This window comes from Rosa chinensis, chromosome 1 (genome assembly GCF_002994745.2).
Source record: "Rosa chinensis cultivar Old Blush chromosome 1, RchiOBHm-V2, whole genome shotgun sequence".
Classification (NCBI taxonomy): Eukaryota; Viridiplantae; Streptophyta; class Magnoliopsida; order Rosales; family Rosaceae; genus Rosa; species Rosa chinensis.
In genome coordinates, this window is record NC_037088.1 from 25,686,302 (window position 1) to 25,708,654 (window position 22,353).

The window sequence follows — 22,353 nt, forward strand, 5'->3', positions numbered from 1 at the left end:
TAGTCGGAATAGTGACCGGAGGTGGCTCTAGGTACCATTTAAAATGAAATCGAAAAGTTCGGGTACTGGTTGTGATCAAAATTAAAGTTCAGGTATCATCGATAAAATTAATGTATAGTTCAGGTACCATTTGTGATAATAACCCTTTTTTTTACTTTTGAGTTGTGACTTGTGAATGGAAGACTTTTCTCTTAATTATGTTCATATACCATCCAAATTATCCAAATTATTATTTGAAACCATTTCAAATATATCAGCTCTCAGATACCATTTTACTCTGTCCAGAAGAAACACTGGGCATTAGTATTATTACCTCAGAAATGCAGCAAACTCTCATCCTTTTCTTTTGGTTCATCTTCCTGGCTTTCTCATCCAAAGTCCTTTGTGAAAACCTGAACACCTGCAGAGTTTTGATGTGTGGGGAATATGGCCCAGCTATCAGATTCCCTTTTAGCCTCAAAGGTAGCCACCCAGAAAATTGTGGGTATCCTGGGTTTCTTGTATCCTGCAATGAAAAGAATGAAACCATTCTTGAGCTGCCAATCCCAGTCAAATTCACAATCAAAAACATAGACTATAAGAACCAGTATATTCAGCTATATGACCCAGAAAATTGCTTGCTGGTGAAGCTATTGAAAGTCCACAACATGCCAATTTCTCCTTTCAACTACTCAGAATACCAAATGACTAACATTACTTTATTCAATTGTTCTTCAGCTGAATGGCAATCGGTACATAATATGGCCCGAGTCCCCTGCTTGAGTGGCCCTGTCTACCAAATTTCTTCGCTTGAGTATCCTTACATTGACGACTTATCCTTTCCGTCTTGTACGAAGATCTCTTATCATTCCTCAGTTCCATACGAGTGGTATGATCCTCAAGATCTTTCTTTGGACTGGACGGAACCAAATTGTACACGATGTGAAGCATACGGCAACAAATGTGGATGGAAGAGCAATGACACCAAAAGTACCGAAATTGAATGCCTTCATAGGAAAGGAGGTAAAAGAGCAACATATATTTTGCTATATTTGTTATACATTCCATACACACTGTACTTTCACATCATGATTATTTATGTATTCATGAAAATGGGAGATGCACATATTAGCGTATGCATATAACAGTTCATTCCATTGGCATATTTGCACAAGAAATGGGATGCAAACTTAAACAATTGGTATACGAAGGGATATCAAGATCAGTTAGTTGCATTTTACTTTTGTGAAAGCTATCACCTACAGTTCTTGGCTCCTTAGGATGTGATAGCATTTATGTATTACGTCTTAGTAATAGCTCATAACTCCCATACATAATTGATTTGACAAACATGGTATTCTGATTGTGCTATTATCTTCTACAGGTTCACAGAAAAAGTTAGTCGCAACAGGTGAGTTGTTTGACGTTTGAATAGCTTATTCCTCTGTTTCATGTCGATATTTAGTGGCAATATTTACTGACTGCATAAATTTGCAGGTGCATCCCTGGGTTCATTTGTACTCGTACTACTTGTCGCTGCACTTTATCGTGTCTACAATTCTGACAGGAAAGAAAAAGAGAATCAATTAAAACTTGAAGTATTTTTAGAGGATTACAGAGCACTCAAACCAAGCAGATATTCTTATGCAGATATTAAGAGGATTACAAATCAATTCAAGGAAAAATTAGGCCAAGGAGCCTATGGGACTGTTTTTAAGGGAAAACTTTCTGCTGAATGTTTTGTTGCGGTGAAAGTCCTCAATAGTACTAAGGGGAATGGGGAAGAGTTTGTAAATGAAGTAGGAACAATGGGACATATCCACCATGTCAATGTGGTTCGATTGGTTGGATTCTGTGCGGATGGATTTAGACGAGCTCTTATTTATGACTTCTTACCTAATGGTTCACTACAAGATTTCATTTCATCAGTAGACAATAACAATTCTTTCCCTGGTTGGGGTAAGTTGCAAGATATTTCTCTTGGAATAGCAAAAGGAATTGAATATCTGCACGAAGGATGCAATCGACGGATCCTTCATTTTGATATCAAACCCCATAATGTTTTGCTAGACCACAACTTCAACGCAAAGATTTCTGATTTTGGTTTGGCCAAGTTATGTTCTAAGGATCAAAGTATAGTGTCAATGACTACCGCCAGGGGAACGATGGGGTACATTGCACCTGAATTGTTCTCCAGGAACTTCGGAAATGTGTCCTATAAGTCAGATGTCTATAGCTATGGAATGGTACTGCTTGAGATTGTAGGAGGGACAAAGAACATTGGTTCAACCACAGAGAACACCAATGAAGTTTACTGCCCAGAATGGATCTATAATCTTCTAGAAGAAAAAGACGACCTACCTATCAATGTATGGGAAGAAGGAGATACTAAAATTGCAAAGAGACTTGCGATTGTAGGTCTCTGGTGCATTCAATGGCACCCTGCAGATCGTCCTTCTATGCAAAGGGTGGTTCAAATGTTAGAAGAAGGAGGAAACTTAACCATGCCTCAAAATCCTTTTGCCTCTCAGGGTCCAGCAGGAACAAATACAAGTACACCTTGAAGAAATTTAAATCTCCAACTAGAAGTAATTCCTGAGTTAGAAGAGTAATATCTAGCTTTATAGACTACATACATACTTATGTATGTAGTCATTTGAGTTACCTGTGCATGAGCCCTATTGAAATGTATTCAGGTTATCAGGTAGTTCTAAAATTGTCCGTTTAGTTCTCACATTTCAAGTTTCGGTTCTGAATAGACTATATAGGGTATCCAATGTATTACTTAATTGGGAAAATTTCACAAACAGTACACCAAGTAAAGGCCACTAATAAAACTTATACATAATTTTCCAAATCAATCATTTTGGTACACGGACTCCTGAGCCCGACCCACTTTGTAGACACACCGTCACTAACGCAGTGAAAACCTTTGCCACCTGGCATAATTTAAGGGGTAAATTTGTCTCTCCTTATCTCTTGCTCTGGCCACCCATCTATTTCTCTCTTACTCTGGCCACCCCTCTCTCTCTCTCTCTCACCCTTATATCCAAGACCCACATCCCTCTTCATTGTCTTCCTCATCTTCCGGACCCCGGAATGCCCCGACCCGCAAACCCACCATTCTCCAGCGATGCAAGACCGCCCCGGCCATGGCTGTCATGCGTGACCTGAAGCCAAAGACGGCCCAAGTTCCCAAGCCGCAGTCCCAGACCAGCTCCATCATCAAACAAGTTGTGTTGTTACTTGTCATGTATCTTGCTCTCAATGTTGTAATATACTCTTTCAACAAGGACAAGTTCTCCCGTATGGAAACCCACCCCGTGGTTGACGCCCTCTACTTTTGTATAGTCACTATGTGCACGATTGGTTACGGCGACATTGCTCCGGAAACGCCGCTGGCTAAGGTGTTTTCGTGTGTGTTTGTGTTGGTGGGGTTTGGGTTTATTGACATCTTGCTCAGTGGGGTGGTCAATTATGTGCTGGACTTGTAAGAGAACATAATCTTGACCGGAATCCAAATGAGTCATCACCACCACCACGACTACGTCTCCACCATCTGCTCTGCCGCCGGCGTCATTGAGGTCTCTGTCGAGTACAGCCTCTTCCCGACCCTTTGAGTTTGGTGGGTGTGGATTTGGAAGGTGGAGGAGATGCAGTGGTCGCTGGAGTCATAGAGTTTTCTGGGTTTCGGTGTGTGGAGAGAGAGAGAGAGAGAGAGAGAGAGAGAGAGAGAGAGAGAGAGAGAGAGAGAGAGAGAGAGAGAGAGTCAGAGTGAGAGAGTACTAAACTACCCCTTGACAAATGAAAAATGACATAAAGTTAACTGCGTCATTAACTTCATGTATGGATAGTGGGTCGGGATTCAGATTTCGTGTACCAAAATGATCAGTTTAAAAAATTATGTATAAGTTTTATTAGTGGCCTTTACTTGGTGTACTGTTTGTGAAATTCTCCCTACTTAATTATATGTGTTGTATAATGAAGTTAGCACACATGCTTCCCTTCAAGATCGAGTATTAATCTTGCCATACACTTGCAGGTGGTCAAGGCTTTCTATGCCGAGTTTGTTATTGGCCAGGAGTGCTCCTATGCCACCAGCCTGATTCTAATTAAAGATTTCACACCCATGGATCAAGGGAGAGTTAGATCAATCCTATTATGCTTGGGACAACACCTATCCAAGTTAAATTGCTAAACAATTTGATTTTCCAATTTAACAGTTAATTCCTTCATCTAGTTTCCTATGATATTCAGGGGAACAGGTCTTCATAATAATCAGACACCTATCCGAATCACAAGGTTTTCGATCTAGAATTCTAATCATGTCTTGTTGGACAGAAAATCAATCACCTTCCACATCAGTTATATTGACTCTATTTACCCCTCCCACAAGTAAATAGGTCGGAGAAGCCATATTCTGATTGCTTTGCTTTGCTCGATCTATTGAATGTTGCCTTCCTAGAGTGCTTTTGTATTGTAGATCTGAGATCTCAACTCTCAAGTTGACAGGACCCGCCCCGGATTTCACCCCCGAAATCCGAAGTGGCCCTGCGGGACCCACCTTAGAAGAAATTCTACCAAAAATTTGGCGGAACTTCCCCCAAAATGGGCTACCCAAAACCTGTAGAAAGCATATACACTTCTAAATCAATTCATCCTTATGCTCCTGGAGCCACCCTGCTTCCCAAATCAACATCATCCTCCAATTCACAAAATACAAATCTCAACTTGAATAACATAAATCTCATCGATAATCAGAGCGATTCTAACGGAAAGGTATATAAGGAAAACCTAATTCAAGGACAGACGCGGAAGCCATGCTATTGACTATGCCTCAACTCCAATGTACGCCCGACCTCAACTAATTTCACCTGCAAACTGGGCATTTGAAACCGAAGGGCCCAGGGGAAAGTATTGAAAACACATTAGTGTGAGTGGACAAAAATAAACAATTTAAACAAAAGGGATTTTATACTTTCCCACATTTATTTCTTTAAAAATTCCCGATGCATGCAATAATTAAGAAAACGAACCACAAAAAACTCCGCTCAAGAAAAACCGACTAGCCCCGCTAGTCACAAACAACGGAAATCGAACTAGGCCCCGCTAGTCAAGTAATGATAGGATATGGGGAAGAGATATCACCATACGGGTAATGGAGCCTCCCAGGCTCTACCTACCCTCGACTGCCACTCACACATATATTGTGCGAGGAGGAGAACTAATAATCTCGACTTCCACTCACACATAGATTGTGTGAGGAGGAGAACATTACCTCGACTGCCACCCACGTGAGGAGGAGAATACGTCACCTCTACTGCCACTCACCAACACAAAGTAAGTGAGGAGGAGAATAAGCTACCTCAACTGCCACTCACCAACACAAAGTCGGTGAGGAGGAGACCTAATCACATGACCCGCGTATGGTGAGGAGAAACCATCGAAAACCAGTAAATCTGTAAATCCATAAGGCTTCTTCAAAATCTCTCAAGATAAAATCCATGTATTCAACGACGTGACCCCGCACGCCAAAATAGTCTCGAAATCATAAACAAATGGGCGAGAATTAATAAATCATTATAATTTCTTTAGAATATCCCATTTCCGATAATATTCCAGAAAATCTCGAAATCATCATTAAGGCATTCCCAATGCCAAAACCGAAAGTCGATAAATAAATAAATATGAAGACTAACTCCATCGAAATCTCATTTCGAAAATCTCTTAAAAATCCCAAATCGACAAATATATATAGCATAATTCCGGAAATCACCTCGGAAATCATTCGTCGAAAATCAACATCAATTATAAATTCGAATCCGAGCATAACAAATTAATATCCGTAATTCACAACCAGTATAAATCATAAATACTTCATGAAATCATTATTGAAAGAAATCCACGAGATAAATCGAAATCAAATTCCGAAATCAATTCATATGCTCGGAAAGTAATATGTTAATTAAATAAAGCATTAATTCAAGAAAATAAACGCATGCATCATTATTTAAAACAAAAGTCCACTCACAGTACTATTCCGGTGATCACGCATATGAGTTCCTTCGTCGAGCAGTCGCTCGGTACGTCACCCTGTACATAATATATTCCGTGAATAGTTATTCCACAAATTAATACAATTCCTCAAATCCATTCCTTATAATAACATCTCCACTTCTCCTCGGATGCAACCCAAATTATACTACTAATACCAATTCGTTAATTTAAAGGTTCCAAGGCAGAACCGAGAGATATCCGACGGCCGGATTCTCGTAATTCGATAATCGAAACCCTAAACTTCAAAAATTCATAATTAATTCCAAGCTTCTCCAAAATTCACCAAATTTCATATACAAGCTCTACAATATTTATAGGATTTAATGGGGTAAAAAATGGAATTAAAACACAGCCCAACACGCCTCCACGCGCCACCCACAGTGGCGGCGCGTGGGACCGACGCGCCGGCGGCAACCACCTTCGATGACCACCAAATTCAGGCAGCACCACCTACTCATCTAGCCCAATGTTTCTCTCAACTACAACAAAGCCAGAATATGCCTAGAACTACCTCAACAATTAAGGTGAAGATTATACCCGAAATGTGAACAGTGTCAAGAAATTCAAACCTTCGATTCTTCCTCCACGCTGCAAATCGTGGCCTGAGGCTAGGGGCAAAATGATCCTTGCCAAAAACCGAACCTTCGACGCTGGTTTGGTGGCCGGAAATGGCCGGAAACGGAAGATATCCGCGTTGACCACTTCTGCTACAGTGAAACTTCAAGGACCCGATGCGTCATTTTCCGGCCAAGTCGCTGTGAGTTACCGTCGTGGGGAGGTTGGGTAGGGGTAGAGGAGTCGACCGGTGCTGGTTGTTTGCTCCCAGGTGGCCGGAAGAGGGAGATGGCCGGAGTTGCAGAGAGAGCCGAGGAGAGGAAGAAAAACGCAGGAGAAAGAGAGAAAAGAGAAAAAAAAAAAAAAAAAACTTACCGGCCACAGTAACTTTTTCAAATTTATACTACTTACCATGAACAGTAATTTTCACATTTTCGCTTATAACTTCCACATACGAGCTCCGATTTTTACGTACCACATATCCACGCGCTCGGTTTAACGTCCCCTACAACTTTCATGAAGAACATTTTCTCAAATTTTGACCCGAACAAAAAGTCAACTTTTAGGGCCACTAAAAGTACTAAATCGAAAGTAAAAGTGAAATCACCACCGAAGCTTGATGTTAGCGAAGAAATCACCATCGAACCAGGACCAAATTTCGACCAAAGCTCAACTGAAATCACCACCAAGCATCGCCGTTAGCGTTCACATGCAACCACCATAGCTGTCGCCACATTGCCAAGCCAAAACATCCATCTCCGGCCACTACACAATATCACCGTCACCACTAATTGATTCAGCACTCAAAGGCGACCCAAACTCAACCAGAAACATAGCCATGCACAGCCTCTAGCCTCCACTCTCGGCCACCCAATTTGCGACATGGCTGCCTCACCTAATCTTCTGATTTCCACCCATAGACTCCAATCCTCACCACCATGAATCTAAGCACTAGGCGCTGGAAAGCAAGACCCGAATGGTAGCCTCAATCTCCGATGCCGGGAAAAGCCGTACGAGCTCACAAGAACTTGTAGCTAGCTTTGCATGCCTTCATTCTCCAACCTCCAGTCCAAATCGAGCTAAACTTCCTCCATAGATGTAATCAGCGCCTCACAACCCACCTGTTCCCGAGACGCCGACTTCCTATTCCGACTAGGGCCACGGCACGTGCTACACGCGCCGCCGCTGGCACGTTGACCACTGACAGGACCCCCCCCCCCCCCCCCCCCCCGGATTTCACCCTAAAATCCGAGGTGGCCCTGCGAGGTCCATCTTAGAGATAACTCTACCGAGAATTGGCCGAGTCACCCCTAAAGTGGACTACCTAAAACAATAACCCACAATAGATCAGAGCCAAACGAAGAAGTGCAGAAGCTATTCATCAACTAATAACACCTGCAAACTGGGCATTCGAAACCGAAAGGCCCAGGGGAAAGTAGACGAAAAATGTTAGCGTGAGTGGACAAAAATAAACAATTGAAAAGAAAAAGGATTTCATACTTTCCCACATTTATTCTCTTAAAAATCTGATGCATGCAACAATAAGAAAAACACATTTAGCTTTAAATCTAAGAATATCAAAATGATAAACCGACTAGCCTGGCTAGTCACAACATTCAAAAATATATATTGTAAAACTGAAATCTCGTTTCTCAAGAAGATAAGACCAGCCCCACTGGCTACAGTGAAAATCAAACTAGCCCTGCCAGTCAAGCAACGATAAGATATGACGAAGCAGTATCACCATAGAAGGGAGCCTCCCAAGCACGGGTCGGAGTGTCCCACACTCTGGAGCATCCCATGCTCTGCTCGACTCACCCGCAAAGACATAGTAAGCAGGGAGGAGTACTAATAAGGCTCGACTACACCCACTTGAGGAGGAGAACTAAATGACGACCCAGGTAGGGTGGGTAAAAACCATTCAAATCCAGTAAATCTATAAGGCTTCCCCATAAGTCCCGCAAATAAAAAAGAAAAACACAGGTACAATTCTCAACCGTACCCGGAAATTCTCGTAAAAAGTCACATAAATCAACAGCGTGTCCCACACGCTAAAAGAATAATTAGATCAATCGTTTCCTCGACAAAAATTCCTTTTTCGAAAACCCTTCAAAATTCTCAAATCAACGAATAAAAAATACAATATTTAAATCAGGAAATCACCTCGGAAAAAAAAATGATTCGTCGAAAAATTGTCAAAATTCATAAATCCCATTTAAAATCTGAAAACAATTCATTCCCGAAATCACTTTATAATATTTCATAAATCTCAAAACCCAATCAAATCCGAAATCACTTCATAATCTGAAAACCAAAATCACTACTGACAGCAAATCATCATATGCTCAAAATATAAAAGATGATAATTAAATAAAGCATTACTTTAGAGAAATAAATGCATGCATCAATATTCAAAATTAAACGTCCACTCACAATACTGGTTGGCGACCACGCAAAACGAGTTCCTTCGTCAAGCGGTAGCTCGATATATCGTCCTGTACACAAGTACACGTCCATAAACGACAATTCGAATAAATAATTACGAACCTAAACGAAACCCGAAAATCCCTATCTCCATTACTTCTCGGATTCAACCCAAATCACAACCATAACATCAATTCCTCGATTTACATATTCCACAACGAAAATGCCAGATTTCCCTCAATTCAATCACAAAACTCCGAACTTCGGAAAATCACAAACAATTCCAAACTCCTCCAAAAATCGCCAAACTTCACATACAAAGCTCTACAACATTTATAGGATTTAATGGGCTAAAAACTAGAATCAAAACACTGCCCTACACACTGCAGCCGCCGCCACCGCCACCAGCTCTGATGGACACCAAACTTTGGTAGCAGCACCTACTCAACCGACCTAACAACTTTCTCAACTGAGACAAAGTCAGAAAATGAGTAGGAGTACCTCAACAATTAAGGAGAAGGTTGAACCCGATTCATGAATAGTGACCCAGAATTTCAAACCTTCGATTCTTCCTTCTAGCGTCAAATCGCTGCAAAATACTTGGGGTGCATCATCTACGTCTTCATGCGCTTCAAGAGAATCAAGAAACTTGGCCGGGGGTGGCCAGAATCAGGAGAAACAGGCATTGACCCAAACTGCCGTCAAATTTTTCTCGGCGTATAAACTGTATTTTCCGGTCGATTCACGGCGAGCCTCCACCACTAGCGAGTCTAGGAGGAGGAGACGAAGCTAGGGGTGGTCGCGGTTCATCCCGAGGTGACGGGAAACGGAGGCTAGGCGGAGCTGCAGAGGAGATAGAGAAAACCAGGGAAGAAGAGAGAGAAAATCGCGCGCAGAGAGAGAGGGTGAGAACAACTAACCCCCACAGTAACTTTTTCAAATTTATACCAATCTACTATGAACAGTAACTTCACATTTTCACTTATAACTTTAGCATACGAGCTCCGTTTTTTACGTACCACATATGCATGTGCTCGATTTAACGTCCTCTACAACTTTCATGAAGGAAATTTTCTCAAATTTTGACCCAAACAAAAAGTCAACTTTTAGGGCCACTAAAAGTATCGAAACGACAGTAAAAGTGAAAGTAGTTGTCGTTTACAGTCCAAATGACTAGTAAACGGATAAATTAAGATACGGGACGTTACAACCACAGTAGCTCCGCCGCTCACGGTCGCTGGATCATCTCTGTTAGGTAATTTACGTCACCTTATTCTCAATTGAAGCCCCTAATTTGATTTAGACCCAAGAGCTCTAATTTATGAGGTTTCAGTGATTCTATGCTTTGAGAGATTTTGGAAATCCTAAGCTTTGGAATCTGGGAGTTTGAAGATTTGGAGAAGAAGAACTGTTAGGTCAGTTTCCATTGAAAATGGATTGAGGTAAGGGCCGATTACTCTGAATTGTGAAATTGGTTGAGTGTTTGATATTGATAGTATTGTTTTGCTACTAAAGGTCTGAATGGGGTGATAGTAGTGGACTGCAGTAACTAGAACTAGCCTCGGGCTGGGGAAAAGAAGAATGGTAAGGGATTGTGTATTTTGGAATCTGTTTGGCCGTGTACTATTTGTACTGATCAAAGTTTTGGTTTTATTGAGTATGCATGATATAAATTTGGTTGTGGTACTTGATTGATTAAAGGATTTTGTGAATTAACAGTTATGTTGGAAACTTGGTATGATTAAGTATGAATCGGCTTATTGAATAGAGGAGAATTGTCTTGAGAATTAAAAGGATGAATTTGTTATCAACGTTGAAGTGTAAAATAAGAATGGAATCGGTGGTTTGCTCAAATGCATGAGAAAAGTGGTAAATAAGAATGGACCTGTTTTGGATAAGTGAATTATTATGTGGGATGTTCAATTTAAGGTCCGTGAATAGAAATATTCCAAACCTATCATTTCCCGAATTTATCGTAGAATGAAATTATTCGGGAATGGTGGTTGCTATTTAATTGCTTTAGGTTTAAAGGCTAAATAAAATGAGGTCAAACCGGTTGACCAAAACTTTAATATGGGAAGAAGTGTGATCACCATATCCCGAATGAGCTTACTATGTTAAGTGAATTGTTCAGGAATGGAAATTGTGATTTGTTTTTCTAAAGTAAAAAGGTTAAAGAAATGAAGTCAAAGTGCTAAGTATAATCACCATATCCCAAATGGTTCAAGGGCAATACCATTCAGATTATTTGGGAATGGATAGTAGATTTTTATGTTAAAGGTTAATTCAATGGACTTTAAGGAAATTAAGTGAATGCCTTAGGTGCTCGATTGATTAAGTTAATGATGTCAAGTTACTTATTGGTTTTATTTTATTATAAAGGACTCGAGCGTGTGCACATGAAATTGGAAGAAGTATCGAAGTCGAAAACGAAGCTAATTGTGGACGAGCACTCCATATCCAGGTAGGGTGAGCTGTCCCTTCCTTGTTAGAGGCTTTTCTATATGTGGAATGCTCTAGTATAATAATATGCTGCCTGCAAGTACGTTTTCGGTTGTTCATTAGTCAATGCCTCGTGATATCCGTGTTTTCATAACCGATAATTACTTATTGCGAAAACCGAGGCTAGACTTGCATGCTGAGATACTGTACCCATCATATGTTTGTACTTGTGACCTGAAAGCGAATGGGACCTAGATGCGTAGATTCCTAGGGATCCCACGGTGTCGATAACCATGAACCTCCGGATGGGGCTGTGCTCCTATGTTTGTCATGAAAGAATGAGGACCGACAGTGAACCAGTCATAGGAGACTCAGAGCCAGGAAATGGACACTTTCGCTATTGTAGTCACAAGGACTACAGAGTAGTTGGCCGGTTCTCGAAGGATGACGAACCGGGTCAGTCATCGATTTGTTTTATTTTAGCCGGCAGGTAAGTATCTCGGAGCTCCAAGTTGTGTGAAGCATACTGCATATGTTTATAAAAGAAAAAAAATGTTTGTGGTTGCCCCTTTTCTTAAAGTATTTTTCGATAAACGTGCACAATATTATGTAGTAAATATTTTCAAGTATATTATTTTTCAAACCTAGCATGGTTGGGTCAGACCCTACTGGGCATGCGAGGACGAAAGCTCACCCCTACAATAGTGTGCAGGTTTTGAGCATGTGGTCAGGGAGTGTACAGAGGAGGCACATGGGGAAGGTTTTTGTCCCTTATCAGATTTTGAAATAACTTATTTATATACCTTCTCACTAATTTATTTGTTAATTTGTTTTCTACTCGCTTATTTATAAAATTTCAGGAGACTCGTAACCCTGGGGCGCGTCTCTCATACTTGTTTTTACTTGGTTATTTGTTATTTTCCAAATTGGGCTCCTATTGTAAGCCCAAATCTTTTAGCCCATTTTAACTTCTGCTTTCGAAAATCTATTGTTTGGTTGTTGGAATGTTTTTTGACTTTTATCCAAGAAAGTGTTTTGTGAACCAACAGTCTAAACCCAAAAGGCCTTGCGATTTCGGGTTGATGAGTTATCAGGATGTCATTCGTGACATGTCGGTTTCTCATGGGCTCGGGGTCGCGGCACTATAGGACCCCTCTCTCGGGTCACCACAATCCTGATCTTGAGCTAGTTTATTCTTGTAGAGCGCTGGTTTTCTATTATAGGGAGTTAGTCTACCTTTGATGTATCGATACATTAATGCACCTTAAAATTTTCTCTCTACTGTACTATACTTTAAGTAAAACCTAGTTTGGCCAAAAGAAGGAAAAAAAAAATGAAGAAAGCTAAAGGAGCTTATGTAATTTAAAATAATTAAGACATAAGGTGAATTGACATCGACATGATTTTATTTGTGAAGAAGGTAGATCTGTCAATAGATTTTATTTTGATCTAGATCGGTTCTTGATCTATGCAAATTGGACAGTTTGAATTTGCTAATTCGATCTATTATTCCTCTCATGGTTTTGATACAATTACTTTTTTAAAATCTAGCAAAATAGCCAAATTCATCCCCTGACTTTTCTTATGTTTGTCCATGACTTTCAAATTCACCCCCTCACTTTTCTTTTCCCGCTAACATCAATTTGAGGTCAATTATTCTGTAATTTCATCATAATTTCTCATCAAGCTCTATTCACATGCTAGATACATCAATGCATTGTGGAACCTTTTTTTACTCCTAATAAGTTATTTGGAAATGTTTCTAATTATTTATCGATGATCTAAAAGCACAAAAGTGATCATGTTGTTTTTGAAAATATATACCTTTACGTGATAGGTATATGAGTTGTGTTTATCATATATTTTGATGAAATTACTGAAAAATTAGTGACAAATTGACGATAGGGGATAAATCAGCAGAAATTGAAAATATTATGGTGTAATTTACCGAAATAAAAAGTTAAGGTGTAAATACATATAAATTGCAAACCTAACTAGCCTCTGGTCCCTTACTAGTTACTCTGCTCTCTAAAACAGTCTAGTGACTTTAGTCCCTTACATTATAAATTAAACAGAATACTTCTCTAAGGGGGGTGTATTCAATTAAGAGTCTACAAGATTTTTTTGTATTTTAGAAGTCTAAGGGTATTCAACTAAGATTTTAAATAGTCCTTTAAAATCTTGATGTATTCAATTAAGATTTAAAATTATCCATTCAAATCTGCTGATATTCAAAAGTATATGGATTTTTAAGTATTTCATTAAATGCTAGATTTTGGAGGATTTTATAGTGCTTTTTATACATATCATAACTCAAAAACAATCCAACCACTTCCCAAAAGATTTTGATGGATTCTTTCTCACTCAAAAAATGAAGAACCTCTTCACCAAAATAAATAAATAAATAAAAAGCAGGTCTCAATAGGTGACACTCATCCATTTTGTTTTTTAAACCTATTTTCCCACTATCTTCCTCTGCCTCTGCTCTCATCTAATAATTTTTTATTTTATTTTTATCACTATAGCTCTTGCTAATGAAGCTCATGACTTTCAATGGTATTATTAAGATGATACATACACACATGATTCTTTTGTAAATTAGATATGAAAAAAATTATGTCATTAGTTTACTACTTTATTTTTTGTGTAACATTTTGACTCGTTAGTTTTCTCTTATTGTTCATATATCATTATACACAACATAAAGAATGGGAGATTGTCATATTTTCTTGTCATTGATATAGCATTATAGTTGGATCCATACATCCATTGCTTAATTAAAGAAGAAGAAGAAAAAATAACCTATCAAAAACATCATAAGGATTTGTAAAATCTAAACAAATACTAGTAAATCAATTCATTAAAATCAATCAGAGTCCATATAGAATTTAAACAATCCGTGGATTAAGTAAATCCATGGATTCTAAAAACTCAAACAAAGTCTTTTAAAATCTGAATTGAATACACCCCCCCTAAATTTCTCTCCTAATAGGTCTAAAATGTCTATTATAACCCTCACTTCCTATTTTTTTTTTTTTTTTGCTTACCTCACTTCCCTCTCTATCATTCCTCTTTCTCTTTCTCTTTCCTTCTCTTTCTCTCTCCTTCTCCTTATCCATGTCCCTCATCTCCCTCTCCTTCTCCTTCTCTCTACTGCTCCTCTCTCGCTCGTTGCTGCTATTCTTCTTCTTCGATTGAGAGAGTGTGGAAGCTTCCTTGACCTTGGTGTTATCGGCGAAGAAGTCCCTCTCGTCTACGAGCTTGCGCTGGTTGTTGTTCGATTGCAACGGGGAGTTTTCATGGTCGTCAGTGTAGTTGAGGTTGACTGAGAATTGTAGAGTCTGGGTGGCAGAGGAGGAGGCGGCGATGGTGACCGCATAGTGGTGGTGGTGCTAATCCAGAATTAGGATATTAATCTTGAAACGAGTAGTCAATTGGATCTGAATGGATGAGCTGAGATTGCGATGAGAGAGAGAGGTAGGGGTAAGCACAATTATTTAAAAAGAGAGAGAGAGAGAGAGAGAGAGAGAGAGAAAAAGAGAAAATGAGGAGTATAATAAACATTTTGAACCGTGAGAAGTTGTGGGAATGAACTGTTGCAGCGAGCTAGCATTTAGAACTGGGTTTCAAACTCCTTTAATAATAAAATATATATATAATATTTTAAAAAAACTCAATTAATTAATTATATTTACTGTTAAAATAAAAGTATATAAACTTTGGTAATGTAGTTTCAAATGCGTAAATCTTCTCTGATCTCTGTCCATGGGAATAAGTGGGATAAGGAGCCTCTCCCTGTGTGGGTGGGTGTCAATTGTAGCCCTTTTTGTTCTTGGCTTATCTACCGCTTCTTCTTCCGGCAAGATCCACACAACAAGTGTTCTGGGCGATAACCGTACGTGTGTCCCTTCTTCCTGCGGTGACGTCCACAACATAAGGTACCCTTTTCGACAACAAAATGATCCACAGCACTGTGGCGACCAAAGGTTCACTTTGGAATGTCACAACAACATCACAGTGCTGCGCCAAATTTCTCACGAGTACTACGTGAAGGTCATTGACTACGATAACAGCTTAATCCGAGTGGTAGATCCAGGCCTTGAGAAGAACAACTGCTCTTCCCTTCCTCGTTTTCCTTTGGCCCCATCTGATTTCAGTGACGGGTATACATACTCCCTAAATGATAGTATTCCTCTAACCTTCTTGAAGTGTGCAAATCCAGTGAACTCTTCTCTGTATGTGAACACTGCTCCCTGTATTAAATCCAAAGGGCATGGTTATGCCATTCTAGGCCATACGTCCCTGGAAGATTTAGAGAATGGGTGCAGTATAGATTGGATTTGGAAGGGTATGAACCGTATGATCACTTCGACTGACGGAAAGGACCGAAATATTTCCTATCAAGATATACACAATGAACTGATGAAAGGCTTTGAGCTTCACTATTCTCTGCCCAATTATTATCTGCCCATTCACTATCCGCAGCGCAATTATTGCCACGGTCAATGGAGGTACAGGAACAAAACATGTTATCCGCGCAGCATCCCAGGTATATAGAGTACGCCACGATTTCTCAACTCGAACAATCACAACTTGATGTTACGACTAACTGTGCTAATTTTGTATTTTCTTTGACATGCGTTCTAGGATTGTTTCAACTTGTGCGGACAGCGCTTACAGGTAAGGGCCATTTCTCCCAATGTCTTCTTTTGGTAAATTCACCGTAACTTATCTATCCGCTAATTTTTTAGTCCAATTTATCGTCAAAGAAATGTCTCTCATTTTGCATATGGCCTTGCGCTTTCAATACTTGATATATAAGTCAAGCACCTAACGGAGACAATATTGTAAAAAGAGAATATAGGTAGCTTTTGTGTTGCAATTGAACCCAGCCCTTGTTATATCTTTTGCAGATCATGGTGCTTTCGTGCGTATTATCGCTGTTGGTGTTCTAGATTGTGTCGTAGGGGTAAAACTCATATATGGAGGTCCATTTGTGATTGGACTTCTGATATACAAGTGGCGAAGAAGACATTGGTCAGCCTACAACACTATAGAAGATTTTCTGCATGGTGACAATTTCATGCCTATAAGATACTCTTACTCTGACATTAAGAAAATGTTTGGCAATTTCAAAGATAAGTTGGGCGAAGGGGGTTATGGGTCTGTATTTAAAGGTAAATTACGGAGTGGCCACTTTGCAGCCATTAAGTTGTTAGGCAAGTCTAATGCAAATGGCGAAGATTTCATGAGTGAAGTAGCTACTATTGGAAGGATTCATCATGTTAATGTGGTGCAGCTTGTTGGTTACTGTGTCGAAGGTTCAAAGCGCGCTTTAGTATATGATTTCATGTCAAATGGGTCTCTGGATAAATACATTTACTCTAAAGAAGGATCCATCACTTTAACTTACAAGAAAATGTATGAGATTGCAGTTGGAGTAGCTCAGGGTATTGAATATTTGCATCAAGGTTGTGAAATGCAAATTCTACATTTTGATATCAAGCCTCATAATATTCTACTTGATGAGAATTTCATCCCAAAGATTTCTGACTTTGGGCTAGCGAAACTATATCCAGCGAATAACAGCATCATCTCTTCAGTGGCAGCAAGAGGCACCATGGGATACATTGCTCCCGAGTTGTTTTATAAAAACATTGGTGGTGTTTCATACAAAGCTGACGTCTATAGTTTTGGAATGCTGTTGATGGAAATGGCAAGCAGAAGGAAAAATCTAAATGCACTTGTAGATCACTCAAGCCAACTTTACTTCCCCTCATGGGTACATGATCAATATAGTGATGGTAAAGACTTGGAGATTGGCGATGCTACAGCAGAGGAAAAGAAATTAATTAAAAAAATGATTGTAACTGCCTTGTGGTGTATTCAAATGAAACCAAGTGATCGACCTTCAATGAAGAGAGTCACACAGATCCTCGTAGGAGATGTTGAATACCTAGAGATGCCGCCAAAGCCTTCTCTATGCCCACAACCAATGCCCGTAAGCAATTTGATTCCAGCATGTTCAAATGTGGAGCTAACATGTACTCTTTCAGCTAGGTGATGATCAGCTAGCTACCATTCACTTCACTTCATCTAGCTTATGAAATTTCATATTTTTTTAGAATTGCAGATTACTGTAGTAAAAAAAGATGAACTGTCAATGATGTTCAAATAATGCATTTCTCCATTACTTTGTTGCCTCATGGTTCGTGTATGTGCCTTGTAACTTTCATATTTACTTTTCGTACCCTATCAATCAATTATTTGCAACTAACCACCTGCTTCTTATATCTCGTGCATAGTTTATTTCGATCCAATACTAGTTACAGACTTGCAGCTTTTTATAAGCAGGTACAATATAGAAATCTTTAAGATGTGAACCACAAAATTGAACGCTAATTTCAAACATAATCAAACACATAGAACATTTTTCTCCTCGTTGGTAAACTTTAGTCAATCCAAGTAAAATCTTGAATTTAAGGCAGTCAAATTTTGAGCTGAGTTGTTTACAAACATTTGAACTAAATTGGAAAATGACCAAGAGAATCTATACCTGCAAAAAATTCAAACTTCAACCAGAAGCAATTGTTAAGAGTGCACACCTATGCAAGTTAAGCTAGTAAGAGTTATTATGTAATCATGGAATGTGCAACAATTCTACCCTAACGTTTATATGCTTAAATTCCACTGATTCCTGATTGAATATATGAATTGTCATATATTACTTGCAGGTGGCCAATGCTTTCTAGGAATGTCTAGACACTTGGTGCTCAGTGTCGACAAACATCAAGCAGCCAAGCACAAAGCTCATTGGGATTGTTAGTCTACTTTTTCCCATTACCATACAAGAATGTGTTTCATAGCCAGAATTGTTGCACCATATTAATATAAAACCGAACAATAACTATTTTTCATTCTAGATTCAAAATTTTGTCTCTGCACATTTATATATAGGTACACATCTTACTCGATCCCAAGTAATTGCTTCCAACTAAAGACTTGGATCTCTCATAAAAAATAAAAAACTGAAGACTTGGATCTCTTTGCTACTAACCGTGCAGGATGTGCAGAAGCAAAATGATTGGGAGGCTTTGATATCATATAACCTAGAAATTTAGGAAACTGAAGATCTTCTGCATTGATATTAGATTGTAAATGCATATAATCATTCTTCATTATTGCCAAAAAAACACCCTTTCAGTTCTTGTATTATCAACTACCAAATACAAGGAGATCTATATCAATATCTCCACAAGTACAACTCCAAGGTTGCTATAATTTACTATCATTATTATAAACTTTTCTGAACATAAGAACACCTACGATAACGGAGACAAGAGCAGATGAAGCGCGTTGGCGAGAAAGCCAAAGTTCGGTCCATGACAAGGGCTTTGTGACCTCAATTAGCACACTTTTAAACTTGTCTTTTAAATCCTCTTGTGATCCAGTGTTATCAATCACTATGTCTGCCATGGTCCTCCTTAAATCGAGTGACACCTGAGCATTTATCCGGTTTCGAGCATCATCCTCACTTGTTCTGTTCTTCAACATGAGTCTCTGGAGCTGTGTTTCAGGATCGACCCATACAACAATAACACGCTTGGTCCATCTGTCCATCTTGGCCTCGAACAATAGAGGGACATCAAGAACAATAACCTTAAACCCCTTCAACCATAGCTTCAAAATTTCCCAAAAGATTCCAGATGATATGTAAGGAGCCAGTAGTCTACAAAAAGATAAGACATAGACATTAAAGTCAATAGGGCATGTAATTTTCATTACAAGGCACTCCAATGCATAATCTCTGATAAAGCATTTGGGAAATTCTAACAAAACCATGGCTATTTTGACTAGAGGGAATTTGCTTATTTTCCCTTGCTACACAATTCAAAACTGGGGTGAGTATTACAAAACTTGACTCTTTATAATTTCACCACCATAAGGAACATTTCTTCCCTTGGCCTCCTAAAGCTTATTACATCAATTCTGGCATTTTCGAAAGTGATCTCAAGATAATAATATCCTGTTATAATTATTAACCAAAATTAAAACCACTGACTTTCAGCAATCAATCAGTAGATCATGGTGACTATGTAAATCTGTAAAACAGTGTGATTTGCCTGACCAAACCAGGTATAATTAAGAATAGCTATGGACGATGCCGTTGTTTACATCTAATAGTGTTACAAAGAGATACTTTAAATGAGATCACCTAATAAAATTAGGCAATTCGCGAGAAAGTACATACCGATCCAAAAGTTGACGCTTTTCGGGATTAGAGAATACGATTTGCCCTAGTTTAGGCCTATCAACTTCTCCATCAGGTTGCAAAACAACACCTGTCCAAATGCTGAAACAACCTTTTTCCATCCACCAGTTCCCTTCTTCAATATGTCCTGAAACCAAAGATACTCAGTCCATGAAAGAGCTAAAGAGAACTGATTCACATATTTTCCATAATTGTCAAAATTAGTATGTTTCAGCTTTTGCTCATCACTTACACGAGCCACAAGATCAGCGTCAACAACAGGAATGTCATGGGCCTTGAAGAGATTTGAGGCAGTACTCTTCCCAGATGAAATCCCACCCGTCAGTCCCACTATCCTCATTCTTCTTATGGTCTATTCAGAAAGATCAATTAATAGAGATGAACAAATTTCCTGCCTTTGATTCATTCCAATGAGAAAATTACTAATCTCTGAAGTATTTTTATTTGATATACTCAATAAGAGCACTTGCACTGCAAAGGGCAAGAGTAGAAGGCAAAAAATTTCATGACCAAAACAAAGAGGCAAAACTTTTGGACAAAGGCCTAATCCCCCTTCTTTTATTCTTTACATTTCTTCAGTGTGCAGATTTAGTTTCATCATCAAGCATCCACCACATTATCATCATCCTCCATCGACATGACCACAAGCATAAAACTATCCCAGGAATATTACCAATCAGCTTATGGTCTCAAAATGAGTACATGACTTAGAATTAGTAAATATGGTACATAACCTTGCATATGATTAAGTTTCTGGCCAGAAACAGAAAAAATCATATAATTTATTCAACATTCAGTCAAAAAAGATCATGGGAAACAATGATGAGCAAAATTTATCTCAATTCTAAAGCTTTTCATTATCTAACATAACACCAGTCGGGTTCTCGCATCACACCTAGGTTATGTTGCATCACACAAACCTGGAGAGAAGCAAAAACTTTTAATTATAACAATCTTCAAATCTGAACTGCAAAGATCACACGGCCTCTATAAAGGAGGCTAAGATAATTCAGAAAAACTAGAATAAAATAATCCTAATAAAATCCAAATAATAGAGAACCTTCCTATTCTGCATTAAGAAGAAATCCTAAAAGTGTTGGCCATTATTAAACTTTCCCAAACCAAGCTAGAACCAGAACCCAACGTCCATCACCATCTACAAACTCCCAAACCAGGTCTTCAGGCTTAAAACCTTTCTTATGAGGCTTTGGATAAACCCTAGAGGTCTTCCACTTGTATTCTTCATCAGAAGTACCTTAAAAGGAAGCATTCAACAGCTACAGGCCTTTAGGTCTTAAGAACAGCTATTTAAGGGACTATAGTTTTTTTTCAAATCAAGCCTAAACAATGAGGCACAACTTTCTTAAGTAATCAGTTGTGAAAATCAATTATAAACCTTAAAGCTATTGAGACCATCTTAACTAAGTCTACAACCCGGGTAACTATAACAGTAAGCAACCATACTTTGAAAACTATGATAAATATAACCCTAACATCACTATTATTACAACAAAAATAAATTACTAGAAAAATAAAATTGAAAAACAAAGAGAAAAGAATATTCAAAGATAAAAGCAAGCTTTAAATCGTGCAATACTCAAATTCTATATCCTGTAACAAACACGAAAACAAATTTTATAGGAGGAAATTCCAAGCAGGTAACTACAGGAGCTGGAACAGATAATCAAAAGATAAAAGAAATAAAGAGAAAGACAATTGACTTACCAAAGGGTTGTGTGATCCTCAGTACTGAATGATGAGAAACCGATGAAGACGCTGGTAGAAAAGACAGAAAATACATTTTAAAAAAAAGTACATTACATAGCACAAATTATAGAATGAGAATTGAATGTACAAGGATAATGATAGTCAGAAACATTACTGCCATTGGTAATACTTCAACATCTGAATGATTTCTATCATGTGAAATACTTTTATATCCCTGACTGAAATCATTTCATAATATCAAACCCCATCCAGAATAAGCATCCAAAATTATGGCAAAACAGCCCTTTAGTGCCATAATAACATTGGATGCCATAACATTTCAAATAACCAACATGCACAGAGTACAAGTAACAAATAAAAACACCTTCTCTTTATTGGGTAGTAAAGAATTAACATTGTATGGTTAACTAAATGGATGAAACAGTATAAGAGATTGTCACTCATAAGGAGACTTGATTCCTTCTAGAACAAAAGCGTATGAACGTGCAATGCATTAGCTAAGCATAGTTCAAGCCAAACTAACATCATACAGAAACACAATAAAATAACAAAACAAAAATATCCAGATAGAAATAACTCTTTAAAAGTTGTAGAAATATGATATTCTGATTGACACAAGAAACACTTATCCATCATTCCAGACTTGAGAGTAGTCACTGCTAGTATAGCTTTGAAAAGTTATTGTTCTCAATCATCATAGTACAAACATATTGAATACAATAAAAATCAACTGCCTAAAATTCACTAGATCCATAATTAAAGTATATATACTATGTAGCAAAGGGTTCGAATTACAGTCTAGAGGACTAAGAAGGCGAATTGGAATCCGGCTTCCCATTGTCACCCAGTCCGCCTGGATGCTGCAAATTCTGCAAAATTTGGGGTGGCAGAGTCCC

General features: G+C 38.6%; 2 protein-coding genes and 2 pseudogenes across 2 annotated transcripts; 2 read left to right on the forward strand and 2 right to left on the reverse strand.

Moving 5' to 3' along the window:
• Positions 1-21,721, reverse strand: part of LOC112191422 — a 78,981-nt pseudogene extending 57,260 nt beyond the window's left edge.
• On the forward strand, positions 1,461-2,602 carry LOC112163778 (rust resistance kinase Lr10; the record flags this gene model as incomplete). Its single annotated transcript, XM_024300041.2, has 1 exon — positions 1,461-2,602. A coding segment is annotated over one exon (1,083 nt), but the record flags the coding sequence as incomplete, so codon positions are not given.
• On the forward strand, positions 15,181-17,660 carry LOC112163787 (rust resistance kinase Lr10). The gene is made up of 3 exons (XM_024300047.2): positions 15,181-16,006; positions 16,105-16,137; positions 16,371-17,660. The coding sequence occupies exons 1-3, from the start codon at positions 15,223-15,225 to the stop codon at positions 17,519-17,521; spliced, it is 1,968 nt and encodes a 655-aa protein (XP_024155815.2). The 5' UTR covers positions 15,181-15,222; the 3' UTR covers positions 17,522-17,660.
• LOC112191430 lies at positions 18,599-21,613 on the reverse strand (annotated as a pseudogene).
• Positions 21,722-22,353: the final 632 nt, after the last annotated feature.